The following is a 19,935-nucleotide window of genomic DNA, read 5'->3' as shown; positions in this document are numbered from 1 at the left end:
CCTTCGACAGGAAGAGCAGGATTCGTGCAGTCTGGTCAGGTGGTTTTTAAAAGCGTCGCCATATTTTTCAGGATTGAAAAGGTGTAAAATAACATCCACAACCACCGCGCCCAGTTTAAATCGTCACAAATTTTGTCCCGCGCATGATCATTCCCCTCGGGGCGTGACGTCTATATAATTTGCATAAAACCAGTTGAGTGAGCTTGTGACGGTGTGGCAAGGCGGCCCCTTCCTCCCGACACTCTGCATAATTGGGCAAGTGTTAACCGTCCCTGGCATTCCAAGACAATTTTTCCAGAAAACCGGCATCTTTTTGCAGACTCTGAGGCAAGGTGAGTTTCGCTGGTTTCCCTTCCCTTGATTTTAACTGGCTCTGACGGCCAGCCGCCGGGTCTGTAGTGGTTTAGTTGTAAAATGCCATGCCTTAATGCCCAGGTAAACCCGCCAGGTATGGCTACAACTTACGGGAGCAGAACGGGTCGAAGGCGTGGGCCAGTGTGGTGGCCGTTTCAGCGGCCGCCATGATAGTAGTACTATAGGAGACCGTCTGGTTTAAATTCTCGGCTTCCCCAGCCCGGGGTTTAACTGGAACATGTGGCGGGAGATTCCGGCACGTCGTCTGCTCCCGGTTTCCTGCCAGGTTTCCTTACATACTTGCGTGAGCAAACACAGTAGCGAGAGTGGTCTTCAAATTATTCATGCCCTGCCCTCCCCCTTAACATTCTTCTGGATCTAACGTATAGACCAGGTAAAGCCACCTGGGCCGGCCGTGGATACATGAGTTACTGTAACATTGTCAATTCCATCAGGAGGACAGATGGAGCAGCAGTACGTTGTATCTGCCGATTTGAATTGTATGACTTTGGATTATGCATAACCAGACGAAGGTTATAGCATCGCTTCCTGTTAAGCACCATACTCAAATATTTCGAGGGGTCGCGTAATTTGGTAGGTATACTATTGGAGAAATTGGAGACACAAACTGTCACGATGTACTGTGTGGGAAACAAACAACACCATCTATGTACACATCCTGCTATGCCAGAAACCACGGGCTTTTCGCCGCCAATAAAAATGTGCATAATAATTGACCTTATGGGCTATGTGCGGAAACGCTCTAGTACAGAGGGAACGGGAATTACAGAAATACCGTTCTTCTGAATCAGACAAATTTTCTAACCTCCTTAATCAGAAGTCTTGTTTGTTGACAAAACGATGGCCCATAGTAAAATCGGCTTCATTTAAAAGCAATTTGCATTTGTGAGTTAAAGAGTCAAGGCCATATCATAGCTTACTGTGTTTATTGTGTAATCCTTTCTTTGTCGGGCATAACTGTTGTGGGTGCGGCCAAAGATAAAGGATGTCCAGTGACGTTCATTTAGGGTCAATGACGTCAAATCAATCATTCCTCACTAACCATATTCTGACCAGGTTGGTAGAAGTTGTTGCTTGCTGAAGGTTTCCTTTTTTCCGCGGCATATTTGACCCGCCCCGTGCCACGCACCGTGCAGTGCCGGTGGGAGGGCGTGGCACGTTGTCTCCCAGTGTCTTCACCGGCCTTTCCTGTTCATCAGTGAAAACACTAATGAGGTCATTTCATATTGCTCATACAATGGACTTGTTCAGACAACGCGATTGTCTCCCATTCCCAAACAAACCGTCCTCTCCGGTACAGATGTGTATGTTCTGTGTTTTGTATGTTTTGTAGACCGGTCAAAGGTCATCCTCACGTGAGAAACAAAGTACACTCTAACAGCAAAGACTAACAATGGAATTGTTTCCGGCTCAATTATATAGCACCTAAAAACTATCCCATCCAACCAACTTTAAGGCATGACCATGCCTTTGCTTATCATGTACGAATAAGACATAGGATTAGCGCTAATAAAAAGTCTGATTATGAACTCAAATATATATATATATGGAGAATTGTTAGCGGTATTTACGTCATCTTACATCACCCCAACAGTCGTCTGAGAAGACGAACAAGGACCTCTTGTCTGTTATATCCGACAAAAAGCCGTCACACAGCGCACTATCATTTTTTTCTTAAAATTGGTTTTTGAAGCCTTTAGATAAACTGTCGATAGTATGCTTTTCTTTGCAAACATCAGAATGAAAACAGAAAAGTAAAGTCTTCCTTAATCGGTTGAAAATGTTCACTACGACTGGCCACGGATCACGGGAAATAATTTCAATACAAAACAGTGACAAGAACCAGGAAAATAAGTGACAGATAAATGGTGTATTTATTGATAATAAGCGAAGGGTCTCTGCCCCTAGACCATGTGTCCTTGATTCAGGTTCTTCGTTAGACTGAGCCGGTAATTATGTGGATCAAATTACGAATTTTTACCTCAGTGAAACGGTTGCCAGGAGACCGACCATGTGCAGTGGAGGATATCCATGCGTGGCAATAATTCTATCACGAGAGGCGGAAATCATACAAAATAGGATTAACTTCAGTTCGACACCCAGACGATAGACAGATAGATGAGCTGAGATATACGTGTCTACAAGACTAGACTAGCTGGACCTAGCTGGACCTAGGTATGAAAGTGACCTGAAAAAGTAGACCAGAGGGGACCGAATATTCCTACCTTATCTATATCATTATTACAATAGAACTGGGGCATGGTGCTGGTGCTTTGGTTAAGTCCCAGTATACATAACCATTAAATGTATTTCCTCCCCCGGGTATTGTAAACCCATGAATAGAACATTATGTACTCTATGGCTGTATCGCTAAATCATGATCTCCTTGATTTCCTTCTCTCTCTTTAGTTTTGTTGGTAACAAAAGCTAACCCTGGTTTTGTAAGGGGTGTTTTCAGTATGTTGCATCAGGTTCTCTAGTTTTAACAGCTAAGCCTCACATTCATTGTAACAATAATGAGGTTTTGCATTCTGGTATCAATATATAGGCAAAGGTAGGTACATACATAGTAATGTGTGCAATGATCCGAAGTCAGTGACCTAGAATTGATAACCAACGATCTCTCCCAGGAGAGATTTTTGGCTAAAAGAATTGCAGACCACAAAAATATACGTCCACAAATGCAATAATCACCATACGTTGTAACCACGTATAGCGAGAGACCTTAGGAAAGTCGTGGTACTTTTGTTGTGTCAATTAAGATTGTTGATTTCAAAGCTTTCGAGTTCTACCGTGAAAAGGTTTTTCGGGTAGCCGTGCTGTCCTGTCCGTGGTACTGAGATTAAGGTTCATTACCGTGCTGACAGAGAAACATGGCTGGAATATAAAATCACACACGCCTGTACGAAACGTCGCGCGTTTTCCTTACGACAAAGGTTTCAGCGTCACGTTTGTGAGGTTAGTACTGATCCTAACTGTTACCTACACTGTATAGTATGCGGTTAAACGGCAACAATGCATTTGTAGAATAATTCTACAGCATTTTTTTCATTGTGTTGCAAAAAGTTATGGCCGACATCGAATTAAGTCCGCGAATGGAAGGTGATGATAGATTTCAAAGGGGAGATAAAGCAAATAGTTTATGAGTTCTATATGACTCCCTTGGATAGATTTAATGATGTGTTTTGCGTTGCTTTGACCAAGAAGCTTTAAACGACGTAATAAAACAACAACAATGTTGTGAGGCGCGATGGTGCATGCTGGGAAGGAGACAAGATGGCGACGTACATCACAAATTGACAAATATTCAGTTTAATGTAATGCAGCTGCAGTTTCGTAAGATCATCGAGGCAAGCTTAAAACAATTCGCAATTTGTGTCGTAGCAGTGGTTATGTGCATTTTTTCTTGTAATAATATTTCCTCATAGTGGTCTACAATGCCAAATTACGTTGTTCTAGATTTAATGGTGTGCTGTTCTTGCCAAAAAAATTCATGCAGAACGCGGGGAGATACAATATCGATTATTTTATGACAGCAAAACGTCCGTCTGGTGGCAGTACGGGCTCGTTCAACTGTATGTATGACATGTGAGGGGGCGGAGTAGTCTTGAAAACCATATTCTGAATGAAAACATAATGAAATCATAATTATCTTCCTGATGATCAAAAATGTATACTCACGCCCAAGAAATGGTGACATGTGTAACCTCACAACAATGCGTTGGTAGTTGTGCTGCATCATAGAACCCCAAAGTACATACTTGTCGATATCTTGCATACAGCATGTTAACGATAATAGATAAATTGCTCTGTAGTGTGTTTTTATCTGATTTAGATTATATCTACGACTCGTGATGTCGTATGTAAGCAATATCGCTGCCCGTAACAGTACTGTAACTGGTATCGCCAGGGAATTTAATTTCTGTGACGACCCTACGTCTGTATATGTATTTCGTCAGCGAGACGCCGATATTCGATCCCAGTCGCATCGTGGTATTGCACATGTACAATTTACCTGCAGAGAAAAGGTCGAGCGAGGTCACAGAAGGGGTGGGCCAACCATAAATTTTACCATTCGTAACAGCACTCGATCAATAGCAACGCCATCAAGCTTCATTTTCTATTGTTACAATATCAACATTTGAAATAGATTCTTTTTCTCATACGAGACCTAGTAATTGCATAAAATAAGTTTTCAAAGTTGTATTAAAGGACAAGTAGCACCTGTCTAAGAACTGTATAAATATTTATCACACTATGTCAACATTACAAACCATGCTGGAGTGGCTTGCTGAATGGTTTGTTACGTCTTATATAAACTATTGATATGTTAGAGGAATGTTATATCAAAAGCGTTTCTTGGTTTTACGCTTACTGGTCTGTTTTATTTTGTTTTGAACTTGTATAAGATCAACTTTTACAAAAGTCACAAAGAATACTGTAGTACCTTTATCCAGCTAACCTTTGAAATAGCTTGTCTGTACTATTTATGATATTTGCGAAATGCTGTGACTTGCTATGCCCTGCGGCCAGCGTACCACGGGATCAAACCACGCGTAACAAACTCCCACACCAAACCACGCCGGGCGCAACGATCATACATACACGTAAAGAAAAATACTGTCCTCCAATTTCTAGTTTTAACGAGTTGCAGCTCGTATTCCGACAGCGTACTGTTTTCTTTATTGCCAGTAATGTCGAGTTTACTAGTACTAGCAGACGAGGGTCGCAGATGTCATTCAGAAATCAATAGTCAGCCGGTGCACCTCAAGGGCAAAGGTCACATCTTACTGTCGATAGCAGATCTAGTCTCTTGCCGGTCTAAAACAACAAAAGCTTCCGACAAAATCATCACTAGGCTTGCTCCTTCCCCAGATTTCAAACTGCCGGAAATTCAAGAAGTGAAGACCAGAGGTAGCGGAAGCATGTGCATTTTGAGGTAATGCTGTCAGCATTACCAACCTGGCATAATATTCTGTGCGTTGTGACAGGTCCATAGATCATGTTTTGTTAATGTGATAAACGCCACTTATTCCGTGGTTATAGACGGCAGACAGGGTGTGCAGGGTGAGTCGCCATAATGGTGTTGACCTTGAATAACGACTTCAGTGATTTCAGTAGATCCTTGAAAGACGCTGCGCTAATCTAATCATTCGCTTTATAAATAGATTGATTTTAGCGATAGCTTCTGAGTTGCGAGACAGGGTAGTTTGTCAGGTAGGCAATCGACAGACGTGAAGTCCCCTGTGTCACGCCATGTACCAGCCCGCCGCAGTCATTGATCTTTGTCGCTTAGCTGCGCACGGTGGAGGCATGTTAATAATTGTGTAAACCTGTGCGTGGGATGCCATCATTTAACTGCCGTCACCACGCGCGACGTTTCTGTACTGGGTTCAGAGAAGAAACTGTTCAAAACTGTGTCATTAATTTGTTTGTTTATCTCCAGGTGCAGCAATCTGTGCCCTGTATTAATACGTCTATATGTAGCAAGATATGTTTCTGTTTCTAAAGGTTTTCTTCAATGTCATATTCGATATGCCTTCAGCACCGTAGGGACGGCTCAGGTAGTATGTCTTGATAATCGTTGCCGCGTGGATAATTGAGTTATACGGGCAAAGTTCGGATAGAGAGGTATCTACAGAAGTCGTCCTCCCACCACGTCGTCGGACCAAACGTATTCTGGTCGCGTACAGGTTATTAACTCTCGCGAGACCTCGTGTCCTTGTAGTGGCCTATATCGCGCACACAACACAGCTCTTTACTTAGATTAAATTGGAAACGTCGAGCTACAAAGGCGATATTTAGCAGCAAGCAGGGAAATCACTGAAGCAGGTGGAGAGGGAGCGTGTATAACTTGTAAGATCGGATTGTCCTATTCTCAAACACGCGTCAGCTCCATCTTGTCCGATTTTAAGAGGTTCATATTCCACAATGCGTATAGTAAAGACTGGCTCCCTTTTAATGAATATCTTTTAGCTAATCATTTTACATGTTGGTCAGGAGCCAGGTGCAACATGATGAGTTGAGAGTTGGATAACACGGCGTCAGTGACACAAACTGGAACTATATAGTTTTGTAATCGCCACGTATACCAGTCAATGTGTAATGTACAGTGGTTTAGCCGAAATCCGTTATTACCCATACGTCTGTGTAATCAGTCTTCCCCATAATGTAACACCTTTAAATCTTTAGTTATGTTCACTTACGTACTAGGTGGGTGGTGGGTCTATGCGCTGGTTGTAATGATGTTCACGTTGAAACAGTAGATCAGGACCCTGGCGTCCCACTAACACATTACAGATACTCCCACGTGTGTTAGGATCTAAGTAGCAGGGAAAATGTTTAGTGTCAATCATAGCCTAAAATATTCTAGACCCTCATTTATCTTCCTGGCGTCTGTATCCCCGAGAGTAGCCTGCTACTCATCTATGCATATTGACTATTTTCTGACTTGGCAGGCGAGTCATGATTTTTCTGTCTATAATAAAATTTAGCTGTCTGATCACGTTTGCTTTTAGTTAGCATACAGACAGTAAGGGATCGTTAATAAGACGTCATACACAGTAAGGAGATACACAAGGAGATACTAGTACTACAAGGAAAAGTGGGGAGGGGCATTGGCAGTAATTTACAGCATGTTGCGCACATGTCGTTATGACTTGACAAGCCAGGTCGGCCTGGTACAATCGCAACCTGCCCAAAGCGCCCTGTATGATAAACTGCTGCTCCATCTGTCACCACGCTCCTCTCAGGTTGGGGTTTCGGGGTCACACAATTGTTGTACACACCAGTGAACACGTCATCATCTGAACCATCTGACTCTGCCAGATGAAAAGGTCTGCCCGTATAACGTATTCTGACCCTGTCTCTCCAATCTCCATACAATGTATGTTTCAATATCGTACTAGCGGGGAGTGTACCATCTATCAGTCAGATCAGGACGGATCTATAGAGCTTGAGCAGATCCATTCTGTGCTGTACGATTAGAGTTGCATCAATAGACATAATCCTTACTTATTACATGTCACACTACACCATAGGTATGGGAAGGAAATGCATTGTTGTTTTTTTTCTGACGTTCCTCTTCCCTTTTATTTTTTCGCCACCGGTTTGTCAAATCAATTCAACTTGATAATTTTTTCAGCCAAATGACCTGAAATTTGGCATGGAGATAGAGTTGACAATACCTCAGACTTTTTTTCATTTTCATTTAAGAATTATCTCATTGCGATTTTTCGGCCATTTGCAAACCATTTTTTTTATTATTTTAGGCATTTAACGTCATTTGATGCATTGCAGATTAGGATAAGAGTCCTAATACTTCTATAGCGGGTCATTATGTGCTCATGTTGGAGTCAATACGTACTATTATCAGGTTTATAACCTCACATAGGTCCTAAACACACACTTCAGTCTCTGACAAACAATGGCTACACCAAAGTCACGTGATTTCAAACGCGAGCTGATAAATATGACTGTTTTGGTGTAAACAAATAATATGTTTACATTAGGACCGAAACCATTACTATATCAGGAACACAAACACGCTATCTTGTACTGGAGTCATGCTAATCGTTGCTTAATGGCTATCAAATGATAAGACGTTTTGATACCTTTCAAATTTAGTGTACTGTAGCCAAGGCAGGCCTTTGACAGTTTTTGTGACGAATCACCTCCACAGTTTTCTGATCGAGACTCCATCACACATCTTGTTTACAAGCTGACAGGTACACAAAGGGACCCGCTTTGATGAATGTAATCACATGGACTGACCCTGGTAGCCACAAAGGTACAGTGTAATTTCGCACCAGACAGAACTATATATTTATCATGGATGAGCTATGTTCTCATTTTCAAAAGCCCTTGTGAAGTTTTCCTAGTGATGCTGACTTCAATGCGTATTTTTCAGCTTGCAAGTTTTTTTAGCCTAGCTTGATGGCAATAAAGATACAGCCGCCCACCATACATGTGACATCCCCAATCCGTCCCAGTAGCCTCGTCTGTTAATACTTATAGTATTCCAGTCACGCCCATCTTGTATGTTAGTGTGTCGTGGATGGTCTCCTTGGCATATTTTTGGGAAAGACTAGTCTATATAACTCCACCAAAAGTTAGCCATTACAAGTGAGATATCATCGTCATTATCCGTCAGTCCACGGGGTATACTCTTGACTCTCTAGGAAACAGCCTGAAGCAACCTCTTCAAACCGCTTATTTGTTGTCCACTCAGCTATAACATGATGAATTCTTACAGCATGTCTCCTAATGAGTTTACGGACGCGATAGTTAAGGATCATGGCTTGAAGTATTTGAAGACTATCTATATACCCGGCGTACGTCGTATCTCCTTAGTGGTCAAACCGTCTTGCTTTCGCGCGATAAATGCGGGTGATAAGGATAAGATAAGGGGTACCCGCGCTGTTATTAGTTACCTGTTATAATCCATAATGCCATCTCATGTTGAGATTTCTTTCCTGATGGTTTCCATTCCCTTACACGCAGCAGTGGAGGCTTCATAACATGTGTGAAAGGGTACGTCACATCATCACTTTCTTTCTTTCTTTCTGTCACGTGACGTTCAACCTCAGCAGGGCATGCGTGATGACCTTTCACCGACCTGTGTCTGTCACGTGCATGACTAGAGATAATCACCTGGAAAAGCCATGTCCTCGCCATTAAAGTAGACCGACCAGCCTTGACGCCATGCACTGCCTTAGGCACATTTCCGCTGTTGATGACAGTAGTATTGAAAATGTTTTTACTTGCTTGTAACACTTGCGAACTTTCAACGTACTTTTGGGTGTTAATTTGTGAAATATCAAAGGCCGTCTTTTACGAGGAAGAACCATTAATGCCAACACGCATTTCTTTCTGATACATAATTCTGGGGAAAAACAGCCTTATTTTTCGGCCAAAAAGAATAAAGAAATTCAACGAGCACGGTAAATCTTTTCCATCATTTACATATTTCACATATTCAACCACATACAACATTTACTGTATCATGCGTCCACAAAGATTGAACAGATGATGAAGTGTGTTCCTTTGAACCATGTCCACAGATGGAAGCTGTGAAGAAGAAGCTGGCCGCGCTGCGACGGGAGGCCGAAGTCGCCACGGAGCGCTTTGAGGAAGCGGACAAAGCCAGGAAAGAGGCCGAAGAGCGGGCAGAGCAGGTAACATCTAAACACATCAGAGCGCCGTCGTCGGGCCATTTAAATGTATCCCGATGATAATTGAATACAGGTTGTAACAAGAATTAACATCAAACTTCAGAAGATTCGTGATTCTTTCCTTCGTGCAATCTGCCTGTCCAATGTCGACATCTTGTGTCAGCTCCTGTCATTTCCACTGCACCTACAGCCAAGGATCTCTACGTCTTTGAAATGGCAGTTTTGATTGTTCTGTGTCTACTTCAGGCTGAGAATGACATGGAGAGCATGAGGAGAAAGATGCAGCTGCTGGAGGCAGACTTGGATACTGCCGAGACAGGCCTGAAGGAGGCCAACACCAAGTCACAGGAACTAGAGTCGAGGTTTGACGAGGTAGAAAGGTGTGTGGAGTATCATTACTGGAATTTGCTATGTGGTCACATGCAGTTATAACATTTAATTAAAGATAACGTGATGAATCAACCTATGCTAATAATGTCAACTCTGTGAAAAACATTAACGCTCAAAAATGCTAACGTTAACGCTCAAAAATGCTAACGTTAACGTTGTTACTGATCTGTTGTTTTCATACCTGTGTTCATCAGTTATGTAGTTCGTGCTAAGGATGCAGAGAAGTATATCTAATTCACGGAGGAAAAGAGAAACCTCTGCTTTCTGTTAACATCCGTCTATTACCAGATATAAATCGCAACATCAACACACAGTCTTTGTTTTTATCAGGTCCAGACAAGCGCTCGAACACCGGAGCACCAGTGATGATTCCAAGGTGAGCCATTATTGGGCTATATATAGATGATACTAGTATGCTTTAATTGTGTAATTTTCCCATCCTCCTTCTTGATCTTCACTATACAGACAAGTTAAAAAGGGTTTTGAAGTATGCAATGTTTGACCGTGCATGCATGCATTATTTCAGTAAATTTGCCGTGACACAAATAAGATGCGTCAGAGTAGTACAGAACCCAGAAAGGCAATTTTATCTCCTTTGTTGTTACTACGCAGGTAGTGCAGATGGAATCTGACCTCAAGGAAGCAATTGAGTTAAAAGAAGAGATGGAGGCTAAGTATGAAGAGGTAAAACCTGTCATTTGTCATTTTCTGATCGCCTTGATTTTTATATTTCACTCAATATCACGGCCGTTCTTAAGCTTGTATGTTGTGTCATTTTGAATATGTTGCCAAAACTTTCCTCTTTCCCAGGTCTCTCGGAAACTTACCGTGGTGGAAGAACAATTGGATACCATGGAAGAAAAATACAAAACATCCCATGAGTGAGTAGGACGAGAGTTTGTAACATTTGCAGACTGTAGCCTTTAAACTCAAGATGAAAGATGTTTCATTTCTGTTGCTTTATTCTTGCCATAAGAGAAGCACGTTTGTATTAAGTGACATCTAAAAGTCCTTCCCTGCCACACGTGTATTCCCATGTGTATTCAAAGTCTTCTTTTCCTCGAAAATGACGAAACCTTCTTTCCGCAGGCGGGTTAAGTCTTTGGAAGAAGAGTTGCAGATAACAGAAGACCAGATCAAGTCCTTGGAGTCCAGCCAGAATAGGGTGAGCATTTTGTATACTTTGTGCAGTTCTTGTAAATCATGAAAGGCGGCGTTTAAAAGCCGTTCTCGAATCGCAATAGACAAATTTGCGTAGCCATGACGGTGATCATAAAAGCACCATGTTCATGAGAATTACTATACGGTCTGAAGTTCTGAACGCAAGAGTGTTGGGAAGCATACAAATGGTGCAATGATACTATGATGCTTCGTAATTTTCTTATTATGAATACTTCATAAGTTATAATTACACATGTAACTCGATACATCGAATATGTCTAAAAGGTATCGGTGTTTTGATCAGAGTTTTGTCTAGCTTTCCTTATGCTCAAACTGCTCATACTCATATCTTTCCATCATCTATTCTCTTCGCTGTGTCTTCTTGCTCTTCCATGGATATCTTTTCTTCTCGGTGAGTACACATAATGTTTTAATGCAAACCTTATTACGTCGACCGTTATGTCTGTTATCCAGTTTCCTCACAAACACTTTTGTTTCTTTTTTTTAGGGAGAGGATGAGGAAAACAGTCTGCAGAGCCGGTACAGAGAGCTGCAGGACACCTTGAGAGAGGTATTGCTATTCGACATGAAATAAATGATAATTTGTACGCGCTCAGAAACATGCTTCAGACAGAATGGAGTTCACTTTTATATAGATCTGTTGCACACCAGGTTTCATTGTTGTTGTTGTTGATGTCGCTGTTGTTGTTGTTGTTGTATTTACTATGTTCACGTTTTCCGAGTTCACCCTGGTTTGTTGTTTCCAGACTGAAACCCGTGCTGAGTCAGCCGAAAGGAAAATTCAGCTGTTGGAGAAACAAGTATCAGACTTAGAGGGTAACTATGTCACTCGTCCTGACACATTCTGTCTGTGGATTGTTATTGATAAGCACACGGCATCGTTATGGCGGAACGAGCACCAGCAAAGCGCAACATTTCACTGTTTTCCGTAGGTCTGTTTCTGTTTTGTTGACCCCTAAATACATTCTTAGATGTGCTACACAAGCTCACAAAATGTCCTCTCCCTCTTTTCCAGATCAATTGGAAGAATGCAAAGAAAAGTATCAAGGAGCAAAGGCAGATTTGGATGCAGCTCTGAACGAACTCAACGAAATGTAGCTATGAAATGACGGAAGATACTACGAATATTAGGTGGGTATTCAGGAGCATGTATTCAGTGCTTGTGCAATGAAATATTGCAAGTTGTAGCAAACTAACATACGTTGGTGCCGTTTTAAAAAGCATCCTTGATCTTGGTGTTTGCCAAGCGTTTTACAACCGCTACGCTGGGAAACGTGGCTATTGCTATTTGTCTTGTTCCGTGCGATCGTATGAACCAAAACAGATAAAACTCATATTCTCCCTCTTCTCCCCCTCTACAGATACTGGATGTACGAAGTGACCTCGGGGTTTTTGTTTCTTGGCAGGCAACTGAAAGTCTTCCAACATAAGTTCTTTTGTTACACCAGACCACTCAGACAGTATGGCAACTTTTAGCGGCTTTTTCATGCCCGTAGAACCTGTTTAGTCAGCAGATGACAAAAACTGATACTAAAAGTACATTTTCACATCTTGGTACGTAAAGGTCCTGTGAGATGTCGCCATATCGCTATACTTGTTGCATTAAGGTGGATAATCAAGAACGCTTCTTTTTCTAGACAAAATAGTCATCAAGCGTCCAACACATGATGCAGTTTGGTTCCTAAATCCTGTGCACCATGTCTTCAGTTCGGTTCAGTTGTCAGTATTATATTTCTGGCAAAGGATTGAAAGGCAATGGGACTTAACTTTGGACACAGCTCGTGTAGGATACACATTTCAAAACTGCAGACTCTCATCATAGTGTTAGATTAAGCACGTGATACGTACTAAGTATCTGTAGATTTACTAATGAATTAGAGGATTTTTGAGGGATTTCGGACACTGTTTTCCCGTAGGTTGCCTTCCGACATTCCTACAAAAGATGTCTTTTTGTAACAGTTGGTCACTCGATGCTCTATGTACTGGTACTAGGAATGCAGTTAAGTGGAATGCTTGCAGTGACAAACACGTGAAATGGTGTTTGGGAACAAGAATGCAAAGTTGAAGACTTTTAACTGCTTTTTACAGTGTAATTTTAAGCCATTTTAGCAATATTGTAAGCGAATCGCAATGCCACAACTAAAGACATTCATGGGGTAATAGTTCGCACTTGTCAATGTTAATCCCCGGGGAGGATTAGAATCAGACAACAAATATATACTATTAGATCGACCCAAAATCAAGACATATGGCAGGCTTACTTGACTGTAGGTACATATGATCAAACATTCATTGCAAATCGTACTGAATGTATGGGAGACTGATGCTCGGTTGCATCTGAAAAGGACTGTGCGAATTTGATAGAAGATCGGAGAACTAAGAGTGAAATAATTTGGCAGTGCTATATTTTTAAGTCTGAATCATCAAGGAGAACTCTTTGGATGAACATTGACAAGTGCTCGCAGGTTAATTTTGTCCGCATGTAAAGTGAATTATGACGTAGTACAGGATAGAAGGTGGTTGTAGATTTGTGGTAGTTTTGTACAATGATAGAGATCAATACGTTATCGGAAAGGTATTTGTGACGTAAATACTCCATCCGTTAAAGTTTTTTCGTAAGTTTGTCTGTACTTTTGTGCGTGGCGGTTTTAACTCAAGTTGGCAACATTTGTCAATAAATGTCATTAGTACTTCATACCAAGATGTCTCGTGTATATGTAATGTCCTCTCGTCACCTTAAGTTAAAATCACGAAGATGAAGTGCCTTTTAAGCACTGAAATCGATAAATATATTAGGTTGTAAAATCGTACAATGATTCAGTCACTGAATAATTCTCAACACAAAAAATACAAATAAGACTAAAATATAAAAAGCACATTGCCTGTTTTGCCATATAGCCTTCTATTTGACCTAATCAACCATAAATCAGTCATCGAGCATTCAAATAGACATTGCGGATATTTTTGTCCCAGTGTTGATGCAAGAACACACGCAAATCTTGCACAACTCCGCGAGACTGACCACTACCAAATATAACAAAGTTTTTATATTGTATGATACAAAATACACACGTTAAGCATTCAAAACCATTACAGGTTTTAACCGGTAAGGTATAAAAGAACACTTTATGGAGTTGTATAATGAGAAATGCCGTCGCCTACTCCTTGTACATCTTTGTTTCCTGCAGCATATTGACTTTTTGTAGTGCCAGAGGATCGACCTTATCTGCCGTCCAGACCTGGGCGGTGCTGGCACTGACCTTGTTCTTTTTCTTTTTTCTACAACAATAAGTCAGTCTCTTCAACAAGTACTCCACAAACTCCATGATAGTGATCACACTGGCACCCACAAACAGCCCGAGCTGACCACCGAGACCACCTGGAGAACAGAGGAAAATAAAAAATCATTTAGAAATGTTCCCACTGGCCCCAATAAAGCAACAGGTAGAAGGAAATTGGAGACAAGAAATAAAATGACATTTTCTGGGATCCGGACCTTTGACCTAACTTCCTGTCAGTGTCCCAATGTGCCTGGCATATGGAAAGCTATGGAAACACAAACAAACATACCAAAAACGAATGCAGTGAGCGATAACCTACTTAGCAGGTCGCCTGGGGTCATGGCCTTCTTCTGGGTTATCTGTTCGAAGTTCAGCTCTTCGTAGAATACGTCAATAGAAGCCCAGTTGCTCCTGGAAACAAAATCACACAAATGTCAATCACAGTAGATTCAGTTAATTTTCTTTTGTTAGCCAGTTAGTGACTTTTAGTCGGTTCGTTAGTTGGTAGGTTGATTCCTTGGTTGGTTCATTGTTAGTTAGTTAGTTAATTAATTAATTAATTATTTAGTTAGTCAGAAAGAATCGCTAACAATATCAAGTTCAGCTAGGTACACGTAAGAGTCCTCAAACAGCTATCTAACGCAAGACGATAGCTGTGCCTGCGGGCGACTCATTACAACCTGAAGTGTGATAGTAGACATGTAACGTCACGTACTGCATGTACTCCATGTCCACGTTATTCTCCTCCCCGAGGTACACCTCCACGATGTGGTTGGGCCAGCCGGCGTACGACACGAAGTAATCAAACGTCTGGATGCGGCAGGGCGTGGGGCAGTTGCACGCCAGGACACCGGTCGTGATCTGGTCTGATTTGTACACATGATAGAGGTAACAGTCAGAAAGATTCACCGTCATCACTGGTTCATAGGGTGTACAACCCCTCATAAATATTTGCATGACGTCTGCCAATGTTCATGTTAAAAATTCCTCATGAGAATGTCAGGTTTACCTTTGACACCGAGGACACAGTCCACGATCAGCTGCGGCTCACAGTAGGACAGATTTCCTGAAAAAAAAAGAACGATTAACTTCCAACTGTGTAACGTTATCAGCTTTATTAGTATGTACTAGCTTATAGGCATGGGGGAAAGAGGGACAGGTGACAAATAGAGATATTAGATAATAAACAGAAAGTCACAACATTAACAGTGTCTGTCTGTCTGTTCGTCCGTCCGTCCGTCTCTGTCTGTCTGTCTGTCTGTCTGTCTGTCTGTCTGTCTGTCTGTCTGTCTGTCTGTCTGTCTGTAGAGTAGATAGAAACGGAGAGCGGGGAGAGGAAGACAGAGAGAGGAACATGGAGCAACACGGCACGAAGAGAGGCACAGGAAGAGAGAGGAAACTCAGGAAAGACAGGGGAGAGAGTTTCCATTGAAAGGAGAACTGATCGAACCGACCTGGGAGCTCCAGTGCCGTACAGCCACACTCGCTCTCTACCCAGTGCGCCATACACTCCATCAGACAGCCTGTCAGGGTGTAGGTGTCGTAGTACTCCAGGTCCAGGTCCTCGCACAGGCCCCACGGCGGGACTTCATTCTGATACTGTTCGGACGATAAAGTAAACTACTGAATTTCTGCCCTTGTGTCTATCTTATACAGTTTAAATTGCCAGCACTCAGGCAAACCAGCTAGACGTAGATTAACTTTAACTCAGTAAATTGATTTTTTCATGCTTGAGTTTTAGAATAAACATCAGTATTCTCTTGTGCCCGACATAATATTCTCTTTAACATAGTATGTCTGAAAGCGCACTCTCCGATGATCTATCATCTGAACCACAGACTGATGTGCCAACATAGTAAGGCAAGAAAGTATTCAAATGGAAATATCGTGCACTTTGAAATGGCACCTGACGATCAATAAAATGCATCTACATACTCATATTGAGGCAACAATGACAACAGCGGATATGTTAAGGCACTAGGTTTACGTTCCCTGATAGTAATAAAGGATTTTTTCTGAGAACCGTCGGGCGCGTGGTCCAAAGCCGTTTTAATGCCTCCTACATCCATGTGTTCTTTGGGGGATTTGTGATACGGAGTGATGAGGTTTTGGGAGACTTACCGTAACCTGTGAAATGCCGATGTACGCGTGGCTGCCGGGCCCGATAGGGATTCCCTGGATGTCCATCTTGGCGGGCTCGCCCTGCGGGTGGATGTGGACCTTCACACCGACGTCTGACGACCCACCGGTGGCAGGGTTCTCCGTGTAGAAGGCCTGGCGAAAAGGTTTTGTGAAGACGCATTTACGTTAACTGTGACCGTAGAGAAATAGAATGACAAAATAGACTCGAACCATGAGGGTAAATGTTATAATATTACTTGTGTAACACCCCTAAACCCCATCAAAAGGTTCAGAATGCATAATGTGCTTTCCTCTGTCCACCGCTAGACGGCGTGTTTGTTCTATCATATCTAGAACTTTCAAGTGCGTTTAATTTGTGTCGCAGTTTCCGCGCGGTAAAGAATACGCTATCAAGTAGCCGGCTCTGTCCTGACCTCGTGCACGTCCAGGACCATGTGCAGACCGTTGCCCTGCCCGGGGATGATCTGCTGCAGCGGTGTGCCGGACGTTTTCTGGTTGAAGACGTAACAGTTCCCGTACTCACCGAACACGTGTGTGAAGTTCTGCGCGGGAAAGTCAGGAAGAACAAGCATTTTGTGGTGAATCATGAAGTAAATAAAAAATGGCTATATCGGTGTACTATACAAATTATTTTCAAGTTCATGTTGTAAAGATCATCAACACAAGAAATCGATATCGTGAAACCTGTAACGGTTGTTGTCAGTAGTATAGCATAGAATAGGTAAAACATTGCTTGGCTTTCTGAGGCAAACAATCACTCAACAATCATGAGGCCATCAGAAAAAAACTGCCTACCTTAAGCTTCTTCTTCTTTCTATTACCAATCAAACAATAGACAATAGAATACATTCAAAGGGATGTAGATATCTAGTCAGTATCAGAATAAATAGAATTGGCCACACTGCGCATGATTCTACCTGATCGAAGACTTTGGTTTTACAATAGCAGGTTCACAATGTACGAGTATTCTGGTAGAGAGCAGAAGAAGGTACATTACACACCTGCCAGGTGCACGTCTCTCCTCTCCAGGTGCATTCCTTCAGAGCGTACCTGTCCATCTGGAAGCCGGTGTACGCCGTGATCCCGGCCAGCGACATGGGGTAGTAGGTGGGCCCGGGGGTGGGAGACGTGCTGTTGTCGGTCTCACAGATCGCGTCGTTCCCGATCAGAGGACGGAGGTACTCCACGGCCCGCTGGTCCATGCACAACAAGTCTTTCTCAAACCTGTTTCCATACAAGTATACAGATGTCCACTGTGGTTATCAGCAAATTTATTATATAGATGGTCTTAAGGCCAGCTTAGCTTCTAAAAGAACAACTTCTAGTATTTGACATGAACTGAAAGGATAAAACCTCAGATAAACCATGACCGCCAAAAAATCAGACCATCAAGCAGGCAGCTCCACCCGGTGACCAATGTTATATTGCACCGTGAAGTTCTACACGCCTCACAGCACAAAGGAAAAATGTGAAATGTACAGCTGGAAACTCACTTGTTGAAGTTGCAGATGGTGACAGCAGGGAACTCCAGCTGATCGGTAAACTCTAGTTTGACGTCCGTGACCGTGCCCCAACTGAAGAAGTCGATAAACCTACAACAAATTATTTCGCCGCTTTATGCAAGGTCACATTTCCAAACCGGTGGCCCGACCGGACAGATTTCAGAAACGAAAGGCATAAATAAAAGACAACAAAACACAAAAAGGTTTTAAAAAATAATCATGTGCACTATTTGTGCATATTCGTGTATGAATTGTTTATTTCTGGTTCACGTAAACAGCCCGGCCGGGCCCCGGTTTGTAACTGTGACATTATCGCGTCCCATGTCAAAATACAAACCAACGAAAAAGGCGACGGAAGGTGACTACATTTTTTCTGTGTTTGGTTACAGTGCGACATCAAAATCTTGTCGCTTCTACCGTATTTTCTGCATTCTTATAGTTTTTATAGCTATCCATTCTTTAATCACTTTGAAATGAATATCATATATAAGTAAAAAGCATCTATACAAATTCATCTCCAGATTATCAATCATTTGATGGCTTTATCGATCGGTCGATTGATTGATTGATTGATTGATTGATTGATTGATTGATTGATTGATGAAAAGTTATGACAGATAACTCACGACATGGTGATGAGATAAGTGGCGATTCCCAGGCTGACCAGGAACAGAGCCAGCCACAGGAGACGAACCACTAAGTTGGGACCGTCAACAACCTACAACAACGAAAAAACATCCGAACATCAAGCCAAAAATTGTGTTGCTAGCCATGTGGCTGGCGACAGATGACCTAGGCTCGCTATACACGGAAACAAACGATGTAAACAAGACAAGACAATGTTATTGGGTGAATACTAAGGGCAAAATTAAAGGAACAAATCAGTCTTATTTGAAATGATTAACATTAGGTAAACGTTTATTTTGGTACACATTTCCCACCTAACATGACACGGGGAAACCGGCAAAGCTCTACGAGTATTATCATAATTTTGCTACTTGCATGCAAAAAAAAAAAAACAATTGTTGTGCCTTGCTGGACGGGTGTAGTCTTGTCTCACCTTTGCCGGGCCGTGTAGAGTAGTTCCCGAGGCCCACTCCCTCTCGGGGGACTGTTCGTCCTCTTCTTCCGCCATGTTGTCTTATTGTACGAAAATCTGTTCAGAAAAAAAGTCTTGATACTACAAAGCAGTGGAAATACAACATCGATCTATTTTTATTCTAAAAACATCACCGTCATTATCGTTAGACATCAGAAGTACCAAAGAATATGAAAGTTCCCAGTGATACGCGAGTTCGAAAAAGTTCTACCTTACAGTTAAGATGTGAGCTGTTGAGAGTAAAATATTGAAACATATGTTAACCCGATTTGATGCATACTGCACTTGGTACTAATCATTTCGTATGCCCATAATTTATGTTCAGAAATAGTCAGCATTTTGTTGTTCTTGGCAGCCCTCTGTGAATGTTACTCAGTACAAAAAAAAACTTGGATGTGATGTTAAGATACAATACAAAATCTGAGTTTTATCACCATGAGAATAAACTTACCACTTGATAGTTCTCCCACAACCAGTGGACACAAATCCAGAATATCTCGTCGTCCGGGACTCTCACTGTGGCCTTGGAAATGATACCCTGTCAAAGGGGGTCGAAAAAAGACCACTGTTTTCTATGGGTATTTGATCAGTTAAAAGAACTATGTTGATGTGAAAACGGGTCAGCGAATCTTACGGTATGTTGTGGCAGGTGTCTCCCGTCACTGTGGCTGGCTACAGGGGGATATCGTGCTTACGCTGTTGTCCTACAATACATTCTTACCTAATGTGTTTCCATGACCAGGCCATTGATAGGAAACAAACAAGATATGCTTGAGGTAAAAGGTAGGGAT

The 19,935-nt window shown here is 42.0% G+C and overlaps 2 protein-coding genes across 4 annotated transcripts; one reads left to right on the top strand and one right to left on the bottom strand.

Moving 5' to 3' along the window:
• The first annotated feature begins 165 nt into the window (after positions 1 to 165).
• Positions 166 to 13,815, top strand: LOC109471879 (tropomyosin alpha-4 chain-like). 2 transcript variants are annotated; one of them, XM_019771304.1, is made up of 11 exons: positions 166 to 332; positions 9,438 to 9,551; positions 9,795 to 9,928; positions 10,269 to 10,314; positions 10,551 to 10,622; positions 10,749 to 10,819; positions 11,028 to 11,103; positions 11,608 to 11,670; positions 11,867 to 11,936; positions 12,136 to 12,251; positions 12,482 to 13,815. In XM_019771304.1, the coding sequence occupies exons 2-10, from the start codon at positions 9,438 to 9,440 to the stop codon at positions 12,216 to 12,218; spliced, it is 729 nt and encodes a 242-aa protein (XP_019626863.1). In that variant the 5' UTR covers positions 166 to 332; the 3' UTR covers positions 12,219 to 12,251; positions 12,482 to 13,815. The 2 variants fall into 2 exon arrangements, with proteins under 2 accessions (XP_019626863.1, XP_019626862.1); XM_019771303.1 differs by lacking the exon at positions 166 to 332 and adding an exon at positions 8,881 to 8,907.
• Positions 13,652 to 19,812, bottom strand: LOC109471878 (acid-sensing ion channel 5-like). Of its 2 annotated transcripts, XM_019771301.1 has the most exons (12): positions 19,596 to 19,812; positions 19,106 to 19,201; positions 18,672 to 18,763; positions 18,037 to 18,135; positions 17,545 to 17,767; positions 16,957 to 17,085; positions 16,523 to 16,675; positions 15,856 to 16,000; positions 15,411 to 15,467; positions 15,117 to 15,267; positions 14,721 to 14,812; positions 13,652 to 14,499 (listed from the first exon to the last, which is right to left on the bottom strand). In XM_019771301.1, the coding sequence occupies exons 2-12, from the start codon at positions 19,178 to 19,180 to the stop codon at positions 14,279 to 14,281; spliced, it is 1,437 nt and encodes a 478-aa protein (XP_019626860.1). In that variant the 5' UTR covers positions 19,181 to 19,201; positions 19,596 to 19,812; the 3' UTR covers positions 13,652 to 14,278. The 2 variants fall into 2 exon arrangements, with proteins under 2 accessions (XP_019626860.1, XP_019626861.1); XM_019771302.1 differs by lacking the exon at positions 19,596 to 19,812 and having other exon boundaries at positions 19,106 to 19,221.
• Between the last annotated feature and the right edge of the window lie 123 nt (positions 19,813 to 19,935).

Source organism: Branchiostoma belcheri, unplaced genomic scaffold (assembly GCF_001625305.1).
Source record: "Branchiostoma belcheri isolate BF01 breed outbred unplaced genomic scaffold, Haploidv18h27 scaffold26, whole genome shotgun sequence".
In the NCBI taxonomy this organism is placed as follows: domain Eukaryota; kingdom Metazoa; phylum Chordata; class Leptocardii; order Amphioxiformes; family Branchiostomatidae; genus Branchiostoma; species Branchiostoma belcheri.
The sequence above is the reverse complement of the archived record's forward strand: the minus strand, read 5'-3'. Positions and strand labels throughout refer to the sequence as shown.